Source organism: Vidua macroura, chromosome 23 (genome assembly GCF_024509145.1).
Source record: "Vidua macroura isolate BioBank_ID:100142 chromosome 23, ASM2450914v1, whole genome shotgun sequence".
Classification (NCBI taxonomy): Eukaryota; Metazoa; Chordata; class Aves; order Passeriformes; family Viduidae; genus Vidua; species Vidua macroura.
Window position 1 is genome coordinate 826,769 of NC_071593.1, and position 20,614 is coordinate 847,382.

Below are 20,614 nucleotides of genomic sequence, written 5' to 3' on the forward strand. Positions count from 1 at the left end.
ATTTTAATTTTGATTGTACAATATTTAACAGACTTCCTTTCCCAGTTTTCGCATTCTGCCCCCTGTGTCCCTGAACCTACTGATCCTGAGAACAGAATGGGAGATGGAACCTGCTGTAGAGCACAGGCGAGCCACTTGCCATCTGGCATCTCCACTCCTTTTCTGTCCCCTACCCAGGACAGCACTGGCCATGCTGACCTGGATTCTACCCTAACCTGCTTTCTGTCAGCCCTCAACCCTACCCCCACTTTCCTATTATATAAAATTGGCTGTTCTCCATTTTTGTTATAATTATTGTTGCAGAGATTGCTGTTATTTCCTGTTTAGTTATGTGGGTGACCCTCAGAGTTAGGCCAGTTGACCCACTTGTTTAGTTATTTTATTTATTTGGGCGACCCTCGGAGTTAGTCCAGTTGACCCAGTGCGACCATTGAAGTTAGACCAGTTGACCCATTTGTTTATTTATTTAACTTTGCAGCATGAACCCACCTGTTTAGTTGTAAAGTTTATTTACAGTATTCTACATATTTTTCTCAAGTTTAGTTAAATTGATTGTAATGTCCATTAAATAGAGTGTCATTTTAGCTAAAATAAGGCTCTTATTTTTACTGTAATTGTTATACTTTTAATTTTAAATGAAAGAGGGGGGAGTTGTGCAATCTTGTCCTGGAGGGGACGGGCTAGGGACTGGCCACACAGACACACCCCAGACAACCAACATCAGGTGTCAAGAAAGACAAAGACACAACTGATGACATCCAGGCAGCTTATGTTGAGGAGCAAAGGACACGCAAAAGACTCTGGGATCAGTCGGGAGTGGCCATGCAGATCAACAGCCCATGATTGGCCAGAAGGCTTCTAGAACATTCTGAGAAACTATATTCCATGAGAAACTACATATACGCATGTCGGCTCCGCTTCGGGGTTTTCTGAAGCAGCCTCTTTATGTTTTGTTTTGCACCCTTGTTTGCGCCCTTTTATTTATTTAATTAATGTCTTCAGTTTTGGCACTTCAGCTGTACCCGTCCCTTCCTTGTTGCTGTGCCACTTGACCACACCATCATTGAGCTCCCAGAGGGTTTCCCCATGCATCTTGCAGATCCCTCGGGGTGTTGTTGCTGACCCATCTCCAGCCCTCCGCTGCTAGCTGGCTCAGAGAACACCGGTGGTCAGACACATGCCAGAACAGCTTCCCCACCTGCCCTTTCAGAAACCAGCTGGTGAATTCAGCATCAGCTCCAGCCCCTGGCTGCAGGCACAGCCTGGCACTGCAGTGCCTGATCTGATGGGCACTCACACCTCCATGAGATGTGTGGCACATCAGGGAGCCTCTACTCCCTTTTTATAGCTCCTAGGACTCAGTGCTCAGTCCATATCTGCTCATTTGAACACTATCTAGACTCTTCAGGTGTCAGAGTAAGTTGCTGAATTTGAGGAGTGTAAGTTCAGAATGAGGATCTTGCTGTAACCAAAGAATTGAAGCATAGTAGACTACTAAAACATGTAAACTGAAAAGTAATTTTCTTATTACTTCTTTCTGTCTTGTAGAGAGAAATGCTTCCAGGACCCATTTCCTTTTCATTATTTGGGCTTTGTGAAAGCAGTGTGGAGACTAAGGCAAGAGGAGGCCAGTAGGAGCATCCCAGTTATGGCTGGCAACTGCTGCCCCAGTTGTACACTCTCTGCAAGGAGCAGCACTTCTGTGACTGCACTATCTTCATTGGGAATGTGCATTTTAGAGTGCACAAGGTGGTTTTGGTTCCTGCCAGCCTGCTGTGTAAATCCATGTTGGACAGCACAGACACCATCTCCCATTGATGCTTCTGTGGTAAAATCTGAGAAGTTTCCAGTCTTACTTGAGATTATGTACAGTGGCAAACTCCCACTGGGGAAACACAATTTCATGAAAGAAAATTTCACAGCGATAACTGTGGCAGGTAGTCTGCAGATGTTTGATGTGGCTGTTCGTTGCAAAAACCTCCTCAGGGATCTCATAAGTTGTTCTGCTCAGGACCAGGTAGCGAAAGGAGTCTCCAGCCAGGAAGCAGATTCATCTGGAAACCAAGCTGCAGCTAATTACCTGCCCCAGTCTGGAAGACCTGATGAAGAAAAAACATTTATCATCCTCACTCAGAGAGTTTCTCCTTTACCCTATAGAAGCAGAAATGGAAGAAAGTGTTTCTCCTCCTGGCCAGGAACTTACCGTGAGTCATACCTGGGTTCATCAGGACACAATGTCGAGTGACTCCAGGTCCCTCCAGGAGGATTCAGGCTCTGGCCCTGACCAGCCTGCCCATGCTGAGTAGAGTGGCTGTATGGATGAGGAGCTTGCTGAGCTGCCAGAGGGGAAAGGGCAATCAAGGGACTTAGGTGAGATGTCATGGGTCTGGACACAGCATTGCCTCTTATTTCCAACATGTTGGCTCACATTTGCCTGTTTTGGGGTATTTTTACTCTCTATTTATTTTTTTTAGTTTGCCCTGGGTTGGGAGCAACAGCAACATATCCCCCTGTTTTGCAGAGATTTTCTTCCTTTGGCTTTTGTAGTTGCTTCATACTCATTGTTTTGCCAGAGCTGTAGTGAGCAAAACTTTTATTGCCCAGGCATGTGATTGCCATGCAGTGGGATTTGTGTGACTGCAGGACATAGGGCTGATTAGACAATCTGTCTAACAGCAAGTGAATAGAGTTGCTTACTAATGCTACCTTATCCTTTAAACTCCTGTTCAGCATGGGAGGAAAACAGAGGCTGTACTGGGTTTAAAATAAATGTTCCATTTATAACTGGTGTTAAATAAACTGTTGGTTTTCCCTCCAGGCTGTGTGATGTCTTCAGAAGGGATTTTTAAATCACAGTTTTCCTTTTATAGTCAATGTGCTGATTACAAACTGATGCCTTTCAATCACATCATGCTTTCTGCGAATCCATTCAATTAGCAAATAACTCATCTTGTTTCTCTCGCACAGCAGCAGAGAGCAAAAGTATAAAATGGATTTCTTTGCTTGATCTGAAAATGTTTTCTCTGAGGCTCTTTCTGATGCCCAGGTTGTGCTGAAAAGACTTGAAGAGTGCAGAGAAATTGATGCCTCTCAAAAGGAGGTAGGTATATTTACTTCCATAAATCATGCAATTTCTTCACCCTGCTAAGGGCTGTAATATTTTGTGCCTTGTTTAGGAAACTGTTTCATGGGAAACTGGAGCCTGGTTGTTTGAAGGGCTCACCTGAGCAACACCCTAGAGAGAAGCATGTGTAAGTGCAAGTTGTTCAGGGATGCAGGTAAAGAAGTATGTCCTGCCCTGAAGACATCCTTGTGTTGTAGGAGAGCTCCAGCACAGATTTCTCTCCTCCTGTTTTTGGCATTTGCTTCAGGAGTTGTATCGACTTGTAAATGGCTGACATATGAGATCCCAAAATAGATTTCCCGAGCCCTTGGCAGTGTCTTGCTGTGAAGCATCTGCTGCTCTCTGTACAGTAGAGCTGCTGAGGAAGGAGTGGGACAGGGCGTGACAGGGGGAGCTGGGTGCTGCCCCATGGTGCTTCTCCTGCCAACGTGCTGCTTTAAGAGCAGTCAGAGTTGGTAAAGGATGCTCCATTCCTGTTGGAGGGGTTAACTGAGTCTGCTGCTGGGCGTATGCTGAAGGGTTCTCTGGGCTCTGAGCTGTGGTAGCCAGATGCCACCCATTGTCCCAGAAGCAGAATGTGATGTCTGTACTGGTGTGGCTGTGGAGCAGGAGGAGACAGAGCCTGTGAATGATTGTGGTGAGTCTAGGTGGGCACTCGTGCTGACTGCACACTGATGTGCAGTGGCAGGGTCTGCAGAAAAGCTGTGTAGCCAGAGTAGAGCAAGGATGGGACTGTGCTTGCTGTTCTCAGCCCAGCCATTTCTGGTAGAGCATTTTTCATACCAAGCTGCATGAACTGTCTTGCATGCCTTTCTGAAGGGGAAAACGTATTACTGTTTCACTTCTGGCTCTTCCGTGGCTCCCTGGTTATTCAACCTTTGGTAGCTGAGCAGTGCTGTTCCGTAGGCTGGGGGCTGCCATGCTCTCTAAGTTCCCATGTAGTTGATGGCTGGAAGCTGTCTGGATTCAAGTCCCTCCAGTAGCAGTGTGATCACAGGACATGGTATGTTTTTACCATTGTGGTATTCTGCTTATAAAAGCCCAAGACTACATCTTTATTAGAAAAAAAAAAAAAAAAACAACAAACTTGTGACAGCAGGGAGGAGAATTCCCTTGGAAACAGAGATTTTTAGAGTTAGGTTAACAAAATGAATTAAGCATTTATAATTTAGCTTGTAGAGTTATGTGTTGAATTTTCAACCTTTTACTTAAGAAACCTCTGCCTAGTACAAAGGGCATAGGAAAATGCAAATTTCTGAAGCTTCTTGCATAAAGAACAATACCAGAAGAAGCAAAGAACCCAGATAAAGAAGCTCCTCTGTCTCCAAGCCTATCAAGACTGACAGACGTACTCAGATAAGCACCAAAGGACCAAAAGCGTACGCGCAGAGAGGGAAAGTTCAAAAGTTCAATCATGAGGAAGACCACAATCTTCAGCCTCGGGACCACCAAGAGACCCCCATACGACCACCACAGCAAACCACGCATGCCCAGAAGGGCGTGGACTTACTTAGCATGAGAAGCGAGGACAGGCGGGGCAAGGGGTTGAATATGCATGAAAAAGTTGTGCAGTGTATTGCATATGGAACGTCTTTAAGAATAAAAGTGTGGGTCAGACTGAGGCTCGGGGCACAAGTTTTGGAGAGCTATCTCACTTGTGCCGGGCGCTGACATACATACCCACTTCATAACTACCCCAGGTTGTGGAGTCTATTTATTTATTCTGCGTATCGCTTCACCTTGAGTTGGGGAGTGCAAGATTGTTTTCTGCTGAGCCCTTAAATGTGGAGGGCAGAGCTGTGCTGGTGGAGTGCCCAGGCAGGTGAGCTGCAGCTTCTGCACTGCACAACAGCCCTATTTGCTATTGCTTTGCCATCGCTGCCGTTTTGTGTTCCTTCACCACTTCAGACCCATTAGGGGAGGTTTACAGATCCATTCCTGGCCTTTTGTGCTCCCAAATGAGCTGTTACAGCAGGAGCCAAGGGAGAGGTTGTGGAGCTCAGAGCCAGTTTGGGTGTCTGACCGCACAGTGGTAGCTGGGCAATTTTTCTGCAGCTATAAATAAGTGCTGAATAAATGAGAAATGGATTTTCTTTAAGGTTTCCTGAAAAATCACTTTTCAACTGTGACAAGCATGAAAAGTGTCAGCCCCAGGGCAGTGGGAGAACAGGCTGCAGCCTGTTATAAGTAAGGGCTCAGCCAGATCTATCCCTCTCTGAGCTCTCCTCTGGGACCAGCAGGACCTGTGGACCTTAGCACTGAGTCTGTTTCCAGCACACAGAGCAGCTTTCCCCCACAAGAGCCTAGTGTTTCTTTGGGAGGAAGCACAGCGGTGTATTTTTAAAGTCATGCTTGAAGTGCAAGTTCAGCTCCAAAGAGCCGAACTGGGATGTGTAACTCAGGCTAAGGTTGTGCCAGTGGTAGATGTCAATGGATTTTTTTTCTCTCATTTTTCCCCCTCCCTTTCTTAGTATTCTTTCACTAGTCATTTGTTTGAAGTCTCGAGTGCTTTGGGGCAAGTGAAAGTGTGTCTGGAAGCCGGTGAGACACTGTTTCTATGTAGAAAGCATTCTTGCTGGGTGTGCTTGCCTTGCTGCAGGGGAGATCTCCCATTCCTCAGGATTATTCTCTTGGGACCCTTTTGGAAGCAGCTGATCTCTCTAGGAAAGCGCCGGTTATTTTGGGCAGTAAAGTTTTGGGGAGTTTTGTCAGCCTGCCTATTGGCACCAAGGTTGTCCTGGTGTTCAGGCTCCCGTGGTTTTAGTGGAATTTGGCTTTGGATGCCTCTCTATTTATTTTCCTTTGCTGGTGAACTCATCCCTGCATGGTATCTTGTTCTGTGCAGCACTCTGGTCTGCTCCCCTCTACTGTTCCTGCCTATTTCCTCCTACCTCCAGTGAAGACTCATTTGGTTGTGGGGTTCTTCCCCAACAAGGTTTGTGGTGCAGGGCTGGCTTTTGTGAGAACTATTGCTTCTCTCTGAGTTTGATATTCTGTTCTGCTCCCCAGACTGAAAAATACAGATGAATTGCTTTTCAGTTTAGGAAGATGTGATTTTTGGGGTTGTTTCTGTTTTATAGTTTCTCTGTATATTTCACATAAACTATTCCTATCTAATTTGGTTTTGCCTTGGATGAGACCTGCTTGGAAAGGAGAGCAAGACTGAAATTGCAGTAATTTAGGGAAGCACAGAAGAGCTTTGCCAATGTCAAGTCTTATCTTCCTGTGCTCTCTTAGAGAAACTCAATTCAAATTATTGCACAGCTCATTTGTTCCCTCTACTACCAGGTTCAGATGAAGTGGGGGAGTGTTGATTCTCCCAAGTAGAATAAATGTCACTGTGTTTGTGGATCATTTCCATTGCCTGTGGGCCTGTCCAGTCATTGTTGCCCTTCATTTGCAGCTGCAGGGATTTCTGGATGAGGCAGAAGAAAGAAGTTTCCTGTTATCTTCTGCATCCTGATTAGGAGTGAGAGCTTGTGAGGATTTGGGTTTGTTTTTTTTTCCTGGTGGCAGAGCTAGAGAACTTTTTTTTTCCTCTGTTCTGGTGTATTTTTGTACAAGTTTGGGTTGAGCTTTTGTTCTTGTTTTGTGGACCAAGCAGGGGATCAGTGTTTTCCACAGAGCCTTCCTGGGGTCTCCCTCAAGAGTCATGTATAGATGCAGGCTTGAAAAAAAAATCCCTTTAGGTTTCTGAAGGAAAAACATTAACATAGTTTTTCTCTGATTATTGTATGCACAATACAGTAGTTGACTGATGGTTGACCAGTGGTTGACTGATGGTGGGGTCACAGCCAGGGGGCTTCTCTGAGGGAGAGGTGTGTGCAGCCAGTCCTGGGGTTGTCCATGCCACTGACCCTGTGAGCAGCAGCAGCCTGTGGAACAGTGCAGCTCAGCTTCCAAAGGCTGGATAACCACAGAGCCACAGAAGAGCCAGCAGTGAAACAGTCCCTCACCCTGCAGGTTTCCAATCACTTTTTTATATTGTCATCACCTTCTGTACATCAAAACCCAAAGCAGTGTGCATTTACAGAGGACTGATGATTATGGCTGTGGAAGTTTCCCCACAGTGCCCAACATCCTGCAGTGTACGTAAGTGTCCCTCAGGTCTGAAGGGAATCAGCTTTTTCTGCCACCCTGAACAGGTGCTTCCCAATTTGTCTCTTGCAGATCCCTACCCACCACCCTCTGGATGCTTGCATTCACTCTAAAGCTGATACTTGAAGGAGATCACTCAGAAATAGTCAATAAAGTGGCTTTTTGCTGGGATGTGCTCTCATGGTGGGAGCAGGAGCATGGATAAGGCATGAAAAGCCATAACCATGCTCACCCACCTGCAGAGTAGAGTTAATGGCCAGCTGGGCTAATGACTGTGCTGCGTGCCCTCCCTTTCTCCTCACATCCCTCTTTAATCTCAGTTATGGGCCACTGCACATTGCTCAGGGGGGGTCTACATTATTTGCGCATGTGGTTGAGGTCTTTGGAAAAACATGGAAGATGTGGAGATGCCATGGAGACAGGAGACCTATCTTCTGGATCCTTAACCTGCAGAGGTTCCTGTTCAGAACTTGCCATGGGGCTGCTGTGGAGATGAACGGGGCATGTTTGAGATGAACGGGGAAGGCTCTTCCATGGTGTGTGATGTGTTCCATGGTGCTGAGGTGGGAGTGTTTTGGCCACCAGAACTGATATCCTCAATGGGGACCAAACCTCTGGAGTGCTATGGAATCTGTTTGGAATCTGGAATCTGCACAGCTCTGACCACACGTAGGCCAGGTCTTGGTGATGTAGTTTCCCGGTGCAGAAGGCAGTCTCTTCCTCCCATGTGGAAGTTGGATGTATGCTAATTTGTGCCAACTTGGCCATGAAGAGTTTTGCAGTGTGCCAGGCAGTGGAAGCCTGATGGATCAGGCTGTAATGTGGGGGCACATTATGACTAAGTGGAAGCTGGGATTCCTGCTGGTATCAGTATTTCTCCTTTTCTTTCCAGGATCTTTGGGAATTGTTAGTGCTTCAATGTAAGTCTGAAGTATACTGTGTGCTCTTTCATAACAATGCTAAAAGGCTGTTGTTCCCACTGAGCAAAATGTCCAAGGAAATATCTTCTGGAAAGAGCCTATAAATAGCAGAATATTTCAGTTATTGAAAACTCATTTCTATTAACCAAATCCATGCGCTGAGGAAGGGATGTTACCTGGGGCTCTGAGTAGCAATGCTGTACTGGTTTTAATTAAAAACCCCTAAAATTGAAAAATATATTGCAACAATGGATGTTACTTTTCATCCATATTAGTGCAAATATGGATTTGGCAGGATCTGAACACCTTTAAGGTGGTGAGATTGGAGATATTTTGTGTTTTACATGCTCATTTTGATCTGGAAGGGGCCAGGCACATAAACTTTGAGAACAAACATGATCTGGTTATCAAGTCTCATTACAAATTAATGTTTGCATTTAAAAAATACCTTTGCATTTGTTCTTCAGCACATATGTGTTTTCTTTACACCAGAGCCCTGCACATCCACACTCTCTGTTCGGCAGGCAAACTGCTGTGAGTGGGAAGAGCTGGGACTGCTGCAGTTTCCTTTCTGCAGGGTCATTGCAATAGGTCATTGCACTGCCACACTGCCCTAATGTGTGAGCATTTACATCTGCTAGGAAATGCCAGTCCACCAGCCCTTGGTGCGGCCTCAAGCAGTTGCATACAGGCTTTTTATCATCAGAATAAAAATGACAATGACAGCAGAAAATGGCCATTCTCCCTGGAGCAGAGCTGAACTTCCCACTTCAGAGGTACCTTTATTGAATCCCTGGAGTCTCCAATAAAGGCCACCTGCTTTGAAAGGCTGGCATCTCTCCTGGAGAGCTGGGGAGCATGTGTCTTCAGGGACAATATTTACAGCATTAAAGGACTCTGGGGAAATGGGAGTAAGAATTCCAGCTTATTTCTTTGCCTCTTATTTCCATAACTGTACAAGCACGTCTGCCTCTGGTTGCTGTTTCAGATCACTGAAGCAGATTTTGGAGCTCCAGGTTTCATTGCCAGGTGTGCTGAGAGCCCATGGCACTCAGAGTTGGCGTGCCTCCTCTCCAGAGTTTTCTCTAGGAGACAGAATTCCATTGTGATTGAGAATGGAGATTTCTGAAAGTTCCACTTGAAATGCCCTAGCTTTGCCTTCCAAAGTAGCAGTGTTAAATTCATGCTTTATCAGGTCTCTTACACTTAGTGGTCTTTGGCTAGTTGGACATGAAGAAACATTTGGTGTTGGAACCAGCTCCAGTCTGTGGGATTTGCTGTATGGATAAGGACCGGCAGTAGGGCTTGTTGCCCTGCTTCCCAGGGTGGGTGGCCACAGGCCAGAGTTTGCATTCAGTGGTGTCTGTCTGTGTGGTTATTTTTTTTTTTCAGTTTAATTTTTTGTCCCCTGACCTAAACTCCAGGGTTCTGCTTGTTGTATCTTTCTGTATAGGGCAGCTGACTCTGCTCTCTAAACCTTCCTGCATTTCTGTTCTGCTGTAGGGTATGGCTGCCTGTCTGGCCAAGGCAGAGGAACATTCAGTGTTCAAGAAGCTTCTGGGCAAAGTTAAGGATGCTCACACCCAGGATAGTGACACTCAGGATGCTTGGCCCCTGGACACTCAGACCCTCGTGTCTTTTCTGAAGCTGTTTCAAGACACGAATCCTGAGCTGAGAGCGGCTTTGCCAGAGAGGGAGCAGGGCAGTGGAGGAGCCTGACAGCAAGCAGATAGGAAATTGGGTGCCACTCTGGCAAAGTGAGTGGGAACCTTACAGAGAAATCCTGTATCCGGATGTGGGAGGTTCATCATGTGCTGGCCGAGATCCTGGAGCATTTCTGCCTGTAGCAGGAGGTGTAGCTGTGAGGGGCTCTCCCCACTGCTGCCTGGAGGGCTGGATTAATGGCTGGCAGCCAGTGTGAGTACAGCTGAGGCTTGGGATTGAAAACTTCTTTTTTACTCGAGTTTGACACAAACCAGTGGCCTTGCAAACCTGGTGTTAACTTCCAGCTTGCTTTATGGCTTTGTGCTCTATTAGATAAATGAGACATTTTCCTTTCACAGAGTTTAAAGAGAATAGTAAAGTGATTTTCCTCTGCTGCTTGTGCTTGGGATGAGCTTTGCTATTCACTTAGATCTTTCAGAGAGTTTCCCTCACTTCAGAAACCTGTCAGTTTCTTCAGACTGACTTATTTCTTCTCTTGTGTTTCTGAATCTTTTTCCCCCCAGAGAGCATAGCCAATGAAGCAACGCTGAGCGCTCGCTGTGCTGCAGGGAGGAGCTGATCCAGAGTGTGACACAGCTGAGCCCCGTCACAGAGTTTTGGAGGCAGCAGAAGAGGGATTCCTTACTGCCTCAGAAAAGTGGGTAAAAAAATCTGAAATAGGCAAACTGTGTGGACAGAGTGGGGTGTGTGTGTCTTCAAGGTAGCATCATACACATGGTTTACCAGATGATGGGCAAGCCTCACCTGGCATTTCCACCTGCCTTTTGCATAGCATCAACTGTACATGTGTGTGGTCTCAGGTTCTTCTGTGCTGGACTGTGGGAATAGTGAAAACTGAACAGTGAAGGCAACCTGGAGATCAGGATCAGTGTCAGACTACCCCTGCAAAGGGAGCCTGGTACCTGGTACTCCTCATACCCTGAAAAAGCCTTTTTGGGAACAAGGACAAGGCTTTATAGGGGAGTTTGAACAGAACCACTAATATCTCTCTGCTACCTGCTTGTCAGTTCCTGGTCATCAGCTTCCCTTTCAGCTGTCTTCCAGCTTTATGTCATTTTTGCAACTCTTACCACACAGTTGCCTGCAAGACTAGAACATCCACCAAATAATTTGGTTTTATTTTTTATGTGCTGCAGGCAGCAGTTGGTGGGGAGGACTGTTGCTTTCCTTTTCGGTAAGCAACTGCACTCTGTATGCTGATTTGCAGAAGTCATAAAGGACAAAATGCTGTTTATAACCTGCTTTCTTTTGAGGGGAGCTAGCTGTACCCTGTGCAGCTGGAAATTACAGGGTGCCCTCACATGCTGTGATCAGGACACAGCTTGACCTCCTGTCCTAGTTTGTCACATCATTGAGCTCCCCTGACACAGGATTATAGTGAGTGGAAAGTTGTGCTCAGTGGCATGAATGATCTCTGCTTTCTGTCTGAGTAAGCCTGGCTAGAGCCACAACAGGTGGGCTGAGAACTTCTGCCCAGCTCATAAGCCCCTCAATTAAGGTCCCGTGGTCCCTCACCATGTCCAGCATGGAGAGTTGCTGAGAAGAGACACAGATTGGAATAGGGTACCTAAAAAGGTATTGCCAACAGAGGCATCTGTCCTGTCCTTGTGAGCTAGGGTATGACTGGGGTGTGACTGGTGACTGATGAATTTTTGCCTCTGAAAGCACACAGCTGAGCCTGGAATGGAGATCTTAGAGGAGAGAGCAGGGTATAAGTACAGCAAAGGAGTTGACATTTGCTGGGGACATTGTGGCTGTCAGCAGAGACCCATGTGGAGGGCCTGGAGCTGAAGCTTCATCGGCAGACTGGGGTGGGGAGATTAGGATCTTCATATATGCCTATTCATGTTGCAGTGCAGCCTTTCTTTTAAAGGCTTCACCTTTTCCCTGCTCTCTTCTCTTTGTCTTCATAGAATTAGGTGGTTAAAATTCAACAATTCTTTTTCGCCCTTCATATTGAAAAAAACAAACAAAACATCCCAATAATAAACCAAAACCATTCTGCCATCATAATTCTGGTTCTTGGGAACAGGATACAGCCTGTAACTGCATCATCATGTACTGCAGAGCTCCTGCTTCGTTTGGTGGAGGAACAGTGTTTCTTTTCATCCTCACCAGTAACTGTGTGCTCCATTTGCTACAGAGCCCCCAAACCCTGCTCCGAATATGAAATCCTGCTCCTTTCTATGGGATCCCTTCATGCTCTTGTTTCAGCCCACAGTTTCCATCAAATGACAGATCTATTTGGGGAACACTTCAGTGGGGCTGCGGGCAGAGCTCTGTCCTGCTGTGGCAGAAGAAAACAAGAGAGAAATTGCCAAGTGTAGACTGACCTTGGAGGGGTTTATTTGTTTAATTCCACCCCTTCTCCCCCAGAAAGTGTGAAAGTGTTGAATTATTCCAGAAGTTAAACTGATTAAAATGATGGGCCCATGGCATGTATGCAGTGGGATCCCCGGTGTCTCAGGTGTAGGACTGGGAAAACAAACCTGGAATTAGCAGCCACCTCTGAAGGTTTTGTCTTATCTGGTTCATCCAGTGTTGCACTGAAGCTCTGGGCTGGCAGGGATGGGGATCTAGTTCTCCAGAGGTTCATAAAGATGAGGCTTTCCTTTTTCTTCCCACTGTCACTGCGTCATTAGCTACACATTTACTCAGCAAGACAAGTACGAGTTTCTCATGGAACAGCCTTTTTTCATGGTAGCTGGGTTCTTTCTGTACCTGGTCCGAGCTGTGCAATGGAGCAAATTTGATTTTCTTTGCTGGAAAACCAGTACGTGATGTTTCGTGAAGCATCTTTGTAAATCTCTGGTTTTTTCTGGAAAACTTTTGATTCTAGCCTTTCTGGTTTTTGAGTGTTTAACTTCTGTGGCTTTTTTTAGTGTTTCTGTAATTGGGAAGGGGTGGAAGATTTGGATACAGGTTATCACTTAAGAGAAATGAAGTGGATACAGAGGAAGAGCGGGTAACTGCTCCTGCATGGTGCACCACACCGCTTAGGTTGTTTCAGAGTTCAGAGTGATCAGTCCACAATACAGCACAGAACCCAGAAAATCAGAGTAGGTAGTAGAAACATCAGACCTTTCCTTCTGTTTAGGCTCTCTTCTAGAAGGCACCCCGGTATTCTGAGCTATGTGGTTTCTCTCCCTTTTGACTCCGTTGCCTGCAGACCTTGATGCCCAAACCAAGCTGCTTCAGAGCTCAGACAGGTATTAGGGATAGTACAAGCAGGTTGTTGGCCACTGCAGGAATCTTAACTGGGGATGGAAAAATCCTACTGCAAGCAGAATTAGGGGATGTTTTCTAATTGTCTCACCTGGTGGTGTCAAAATAAGTCTTAAAATGTCACCAGTGCATCTCCCACTGCCAGGGACATCTCTTCTGTTTGGGAGCAGTGGTAGGTTATAGCAGGAGCTCCCCAAAGGATGCTGCTTTTGTACCTCTTCTTGTGTTTTCTCAGAAGAGGACTTCAGACTAAGGGATCTAGAGGCAGGTTGGTGTGAATTGAAGGGGAAAATACATCAGCAGGTTCACTAGCACAGTTTGGTCTATAAAAGGACAGATCTTTAGAAATGAGAGAAACTAATTAAGGAGTTGAGTTGCTCATTAGAGTGCAGGAGGAGCTGTTGGATTAGTTTCTTTTATGTTTAAGGCAGGGGAACTGTCTGAAGTTTGCATCCTGAATGAGAGAGAAGATCTTATATGAGAGGTTATAGACCTGAGTGAGTGAATAACTGGTGGAAGAGCTTTAGGATGTTCAGGGAATGGCTGAAATGTCTGACAGGCAAACAAATGTACTGTGGAGCTATGGAGAGGCTTGTGGGACATCAGGCTGCTGGGCATCACAGCAGGTATTGTCTGACCAAGAAAAAGAATAAGGAGAGGAGATGACCTGCAAATTCATGGCTTAGACTGGAGCCTGATCCAAGAGAGACACAGAAACAGAAATTTCCTGCAGGTGAAGGAAAATCACAACTCAAATGACATTCCTCAACAATCCATTAGGACCAATCTGAAAGCCTTCTATGATGGCAAGGCAGGATGGGTTGACGAGGGGAGAGCGGTGGATGGTGTCTACCTCAGCTTCATCAAGGCTTTTGATACGGTCTCCCGCAACATCCTCGTAGGTATGCTCAGGCAATGTGGGTTAGATAAATGGACAGTGAGATGGATCAAGAACTGGCTGAATGGCAGAGGGTTGTGAACAGTGGAAGAGAATCCAGCTGGGGGTCTGTAGTGAGTGGCATTCCCCAGGCATCAATACTTATTCAACTTATTTATCAATGCCCTGGATGAAGGGATAGAACGGGCCCTGAGCAGGTTTGATGATGATACAGAACTGGAGGGAGTGACTGATATACCTGAAGGCTGAGCTGCCATTCAGCAGGATCTTGATAGCCTGGAGAACTGGGTGGAGAGAAACGGAATTAGGTTCAGTAAGGGCAAGTGTAGGGTCCTGCACCTGGGGAGGGATAATCCAGATAAACCAGATAAATCCAGATAAATACAGATAAACCAGAAAGGCTTGGGGGCTGAATTACTGGAGAGCAGCTCTGCTGAAAAGGCCCTGGGAATCTTGGTGGGTGACAAGCTGTCCATGAGCTGGTAGTGTGTCCTCTTAGCCAGGAGGGCCAGTGGGATCCTGGGGGCCATCAGGAAGACTGTGACCAGGAAGTCAAGGGAGGCCATCCTGTGCTTCCACTTGTCCCTGGTGAGGAACACCTGGAGTGCTGTGTCCGGTTCTGCCCAAGAAGGACAAGGGGCTACTGGAGAGGTTCCTGCAGAAGTTACAAAGGTGATGAGTGGCCTGCAGCATTTCTCTTTCGAGGAGAGACTGTGGGAGCTGGACCTGGATAGTCTGGAGAAGACTGAGAATGGATCATTAATGCATACAAATATCTCAAAGGGAGGTGCCAAGAGGATGGTGCCAGACTGTTCAGTGGTGCCCAGTGACAGAACAAGTAGCAATGGCCATAAAATAAAACATAAGAAGCTCCACCTCAACATGAGGAAGAACTTCTTTGTGTTGAGGGTGGCAGACAACTGGAACAGGCTGCCCAGGGAGGATGTGGAGTCTCGCTCTCTGGAGACAATCCAAATCCCCCTGGATGAGTTCCTGTGTCACCTGCTCTGGGTGATCCTGCCATGGCAGGGGGGTTGAACTAAATGATCTCCAGAGGTTGCTTCCGACCATAACTATTCTGTGATTCTGTAAACAGATGGGAAGAACTGACACCCGTGCCATGCACGTGACAGAAGACTTCTTTCTTACTGTTCTCCAAGCTGAGAGTTGTCCTGACAGTTGATGAGCAGGACCAGACATTTCAGAGAGAAAGGCAGTGATCTGAGCTCTTTGGGACAGGCAGGAGAGCACATAGAAGGGAAACTTGTAAGGAAAAAAAAAAAAAAAAAGGAGAAAATGCAGTAAAGGGTGTCGTCCTGTTCTGCTATAAAAGAGGGAGGATTCTTCTGATGGATTTCTTGAACAAAAATAAAGTGCAAACGTGACACTGTTTAAACGAGAACTGTGTATTGATAAAAAAGATTAAGTGCTCCTACTAAGGGGGATAGGAATAGGAGCAGAGAGGGGGAAAAGAGATAAGGAGAAAGAAGACAGGGACAGCGTTACCACAAGAACCCCGGTGGTCTGTCGGCATCAGCTTAGCAGGCAGAGAGTGTGTGCTGTCAACCGCGTCGCGTCTCCGTAGCTCCTGTGGTGGGCTGGGCATGATTTCCAAACAGTAGCAGACTGCGTGTTCCTTCCGTCGGGGACAACGGGCTGCCGTGGTCACAGGCGAGCCCCTAGAGCAGCCACGGGTTTTCAGGGTCGGGGCGCGGCGGCTGTGGGCGATGGTTGCAGCTGGGTGCAGGCGGCGGCGACAGGCCGGTCACTAGCACCGCCGAGCTGCGGCAGGTTGGTGCGGCGGGCAGCCAGGAAACAGCGGCAGCGGCGGTGGTGGCTGGTGCGAGCAGACTTGTGCTGCGGCTGGGTGCAGGGTGGCGGCGGCTGTGCCCGGGGAGCATGAGGGCCAGCTGGCTGCAGCAGCGCCTGCTGCACTGGGGAGCCAGCAGAGCCCGAGGTCGTCGCGATGACAAGCTGTTTTTTCGGGAACGGTGAAGCAGGGAAGCAGGACCACAGGGAGGAAAAGGCGAGGAGGGAGAAGGGCTGAGCGGACCCTACAGGCCAAACCCCGCTCCCTCCAAGGTACCCAAAGAAAATGGGTTGTGTTGCAGTTAGCTGCTTTTGTGTGCTAACGTTCCTCCCACAGTCTCATTTCCTGAGTACTCTTCGCCGGCATCCGGGCATTTGCCCCACTGGCAAAGTGGCGGGGGGGTGGTGTGTGTGTGTCACTCATAGTCCGACGGTAGAGGCTTTCTCTGCCTTGACTGACTGCCAGGCGAAGCCTTCCTGGGGACAGGGTTGCAAGCACGTGTAAAGCCCCTTTAAGAACATAACATATGTTGAGGCATAAATAAAAATCAGATTTGTCCCTCTCTGGTGTTGACTGAATTGCTTCTGCTTGACCTGGGTTCTTTATTTCATGAGATAAAAATGGGGTTCTTTTCTTGCCTTGGTCTAGATCTAGAGCAAATAATTTGAATCTCATGTGAGGAAGCTGTTATTCTAGGGGAAACAGTGAAACTAAAAAGGATGCATTTCTTTGGGAGACAAGCACAGGTTGTGCTGAAGGCAGGACTCACAACTTGTAGCAAGGTCACTAGTGGGAGTCTTGGAACTTAATATTAACCCTGATGTTATGGACACAAAAATACCAAGGCATGTTTAGCAAATCTTGATGATGAGCACAATCAAAATCTTTTGTCCATACAGAGGAGGATCTGCAAAAGAGAGAAGAATGAACTATGTTCAGTTTTGGGGCCCTCATGACAGAAAAGTCACTGAAGACCTGAAGTGTCCAGAGAAAGAGCACAAGGAGTGGCTGAGGGAGCTGGGACAGCTCAGCCTGGAGAAAAGCAGGCTCAGGAGGGACCTTCTCACTCTCTATAACTCCTGAAAGGATGTCCAAGCCAGGTGGGAGTTGGTTTCTTCTCCCTTGTAACAAGTAGCAGGATAAGATGAAATAGCCTCAAGTTGTGCCAGGAGAGGTTTACATTGGATATTAGGTAAAATTTCTTCACTGTGAAGGTTATCAAACACTGCCATAGGCTGCCCAAGGCAGGGATGGTGGAGAGGTTTAAAAGATACGTGGATGTGGTACTTGAGGACATGGGTTAGTGGTGAACATGGTGGTGATGCTAGTTGATGGGTGATCTTGATGATCCTAGAGGGCTTTTCCAGCGTAAATGATGCTATGATTCTATATGAGTTCCATGGCTGGAGAACTGAGTAGTGAGAACTGACTGATGTGGTGGTATGAAGTGAAGGGTGTGCATTGGGGCCAGTAATGAGAACTGAGAGTTAAGACCTCATCCAAAATTTCTGTTCCAGTCTGGTTCAAAAAAAGTGAATTCATACTGGAACTTGGCAGATCTACAGTGGGAAGTCCAGGGGAGTGTAGAAGCTGTTTTATAAGAGGAGCTGCCTTATTTAGACAAGGGGAATGAAGACTGAGAGGGAATATGATCATGCTCTTATAATGAAATCAAAGAGGAAAGGTAGGGTAAACACCTCAGAGAGTTTAAAAGGCTTTTAACGCTAAAAGATAATATTGGCACATGAACAAATAGACATACACTGGCCATGAATAAATTTCAGCTGAAAATTAGAAAAATCAGCAGGGGACTGAGGCTGTGGAAGAACTTACCAACCAGGGAATAGGGAGCAAAAATGTAACTAGTTTTAGGACAGATCTTAATAATTTTATTGATAGGACTCTGTAGTGCTTATTGACATCAGGGAACTGGGCTGGTGCCCTGTAGAGGTTCTGTTCAGGAGCACAGTGCTAGTGGAAAGGAGGTCACCCTGTATTTGCCAAGTGCCTCTCCCTTGTAGGAGCCTTGCAGGTACTTTACTGGCATCCTAGAGCTTTTCCAAACTACCGTGGTTGCATCTCACATAAGGGATGTTTTGTGTGGCCTTGTCACAGAAATAATAATTCAGTTAATACGTGCTTATTTAAATAATAAGAGTACTTTCTTCTGGCCATCAATTTTTTGATGGAAAGCAAAAAAATTGCAGAGACAAGGGAAACGAGACTGACAGTTTTAAAAAGTATTCACTAAAAATATTACATGAGATGTTGTTTTGAACATTCTTTTAAAGTCCACTTTTGGTTTTGTTTTTTTTTAAAAAGTAGTTTTTGCTAGTCAGCCACTTCCAAGAGCTGGACTTGGTGGAAGAACCCACCAGGTTTGTTTTCAAGGTGACATGTCTGTTACGCCTTGGCCATGTTTTGGTGTTCTGCAACTGCCACCCTACAATCCCTTCCAGTTACATTGTGTAAGCAGTGGGTAGTGCACTGTTGTGGTACTCTTGCTGTTTTTCTGATCTCTGTTCAAACCCAAGAGTTTGTAGGAAGCTGTCACAGTTTTGTGGCTGTTTCTTTGTTACAGGTGGCTTTGGATTGCTGTGGAGGCAGCTCTCAGAGGGAGGCCATGGACAATCTGCTCAGGAAGGCAGATGAAGAGAAAACCCTGAAAGTGCAAGCGTCTGGGGGCTGTGAAAGCATCCTTCCTGGACTCCAGCTTCTGCTGGACAGCTTGGTGGCAAGAACAAACATCTCTGATGGTAAAGGTATGAGTAAACTAAACTTCTATTGATGACTTTACTGTATGGTAGTGACCACCTTTGAAAACAAATACCTAAAAATTCCCCTAAGCTGGAGATGTCTTGACATTAAATACAGTGTCTTACTTTAATTCCTTGTGATTGAGGAAAATAGGGGGAAAATTTATTTGGGCTGTGCTTCTTTCCTTGATCCAGGTAGCATTTCTGCTTGTGTTGGTCACTGAGTCATGGTCTCCTGTGTGGAGCAGCGTGCTGATGGGAATCCTACACTTAGTGTCCCCATTACACATCATTCTGTTGGATGGCCAGGCCACTCCTCTTACTCATTTTGGTGGGATTTTATTGTTTGCTCCCTGCCTGTGATGGCTCAGGGACTCAGGAGCCCCCATCTTTTGCCTGGTGGGACAACCTTCCAAGTTTAGGTGGGTTTAGGCATACCCTGAACAATTCAGATCAAGAGACTCTGAAGTCATATAAAATTTAAAACTAAATTAACATGCAGTGAAATGTAAATGAGGATTTAATAGAAAGCAAAACTGCACTCATAATGCTGATCATTTCCACTGTAGCATACATTCCCAACAGGCACTTGGCTTTGTCATTTGTTAAGCACGATTGCTTTCTCAAAACACCAGATTCCCAGCATGGTTAATTATCTCGTGGTAATACCCATTTCAAGGAGGGGCATTACTTAATTACACAGAATTGAATTTCCTCAAATTGCAGCTTGAACAAACAGAAGCACAGATATTTCTTATGATGAAAATGAAGAGGGAGGGGATGATTTGAGTCTGCTGGCAGCTGATGAATTAACTAGTGGTACCTTTGATGTCCTATGCTGTCCAGCTAATAGGGAGCAGGAGGTCCTGCACTGTGGCACATGGTATATGCTGGTTCTCGAGATCACCTTGGCATGGTGGCAGAGCAGTGACAGCATTCATAACAACTCAATTTTGTGTCATAAAATCAGAAACATTCTGATGGGAGAAGAAGGAAAATATTTCATCTGTGAATTTCCTTTGGCTTTGCTGGGGATCAGATTGATGTCTCCAAGAAGTCTTTTTTCAGGGAACTGTTCACAGTAGCTCAGAATCTTCCACTGAATATCCCCGAGCCTGCTATTGCTTTCTTCCCATCCCGGAGAGTTTTCTCTTCTTACATGGCACTGTGTATTTTCTGAGTCCCAGAGACTTTACCTTTCTCCCCAAGCTGTGCTTCCTGCTTTTCTCCCATGTAGTGCTGTGAGAATGATGGGTTGTTCTGGTTGATACCAAACCAGAATGATTAAAAGACACAAGCACAAAAATCATGCATGGATGTCTGGGATGAACTATAGGTTTTGGGTATGTTTTCTCCCACTGAAGTATAACTGTGCATCTTCTTCAACTTAGTAACTGCAGTGGTGAAAAAGTCCTTTTCAAATTAATATATTTGCCAGTTTCCAGTTTTATTTATCAAGTGACAAGTACAATCCTAGATTACTTTTGGGACACAGTAGATTTTGCCCAAGTCTCTTCATTATCCTGAATAAACGTTGTTCCTTTTCCTGACTTAGTCTATAATGTCATGATGCTGGGGTGTCTTTAAGGGGTTGGGGTTTTACTCTGGAGTCATCATTTTTCTGATTCATTAAGGCAAACTCAGCAGATCCAGCTTAGAATTAGACAGGAGAAAGGAATAAGGTTAAAGTTGCATTTTTTTGGTGTGAGAGGGAGAAGAAGTACTACAGATGCTCTGCAATCGCAGGTCTGGTTTGTGTTCCTTTAACATTTTCACCAAGGGCAACTCAGCCCACTGAGTTCTTGATTACCTTGGACCACCTGAGTGTAAAATGTTGGTGTGTTTGATAGTCATACAAGGGCATGAGAGGGACATGAGCCAGGGCATTTCCGAGCTCCTTCTTGGTGGAGTGGATCAAACACTGACTTACAGACCTCTTACAATGAAACTCTAGTTAAGAGTCAGTAATGGAGTCTTTGTAATTCCAGGGTATCAGAAGAGGCTGGTAAACGTCTTGAGGTGTTCACAGACAAGGCAACATGTTCATCTGCTGAACAC

The 20,614-nt window shown here is 46.0% G+C and overlaps 1 protein-coding gene across 1 annotated transcript in view; it reads left to right on the plus strand.

The window, feature by feature from the left end:
- The first annotated feature begins 1,450 nt into the window (after positions 1-1,450).
- ZBTB40 (zinc finger and BTB domain containing 40) overlaps positions 1,451-20,614 on the plus strand; it is a 31,009-nt gene continuing 11,845 nt past the window's right edge. The window contains 12 exon segments of the mRNA XM_053997239.1: positions 1,451-1,464; positions 1,647-1,812; positions 1,814-2,148; positions 2,150-2,370; positions 2,968-2,982; positions 2,985-3,100; positions 9,646-9,839; positions 10,416-10,459; positions 10,462-10,504; positions 13,873-13,994; positions 14,490-14,578; positions 18,382-18,562. Coding sequence (XP_053853214.1) covers positions 1,451-1,464; positions 1,647-1,812; positions 1,814-2,148; positions 2,150-2,370; positions 2,968-2,982; positions 2,985-3,100; positions 9,646-9,839; positions 10,416-10,459; positions 10,462-10,504; positions 13,873-13,994; positions 14,490-14,578; positions 18,382-18,562 — 1,540 coding nt within the window.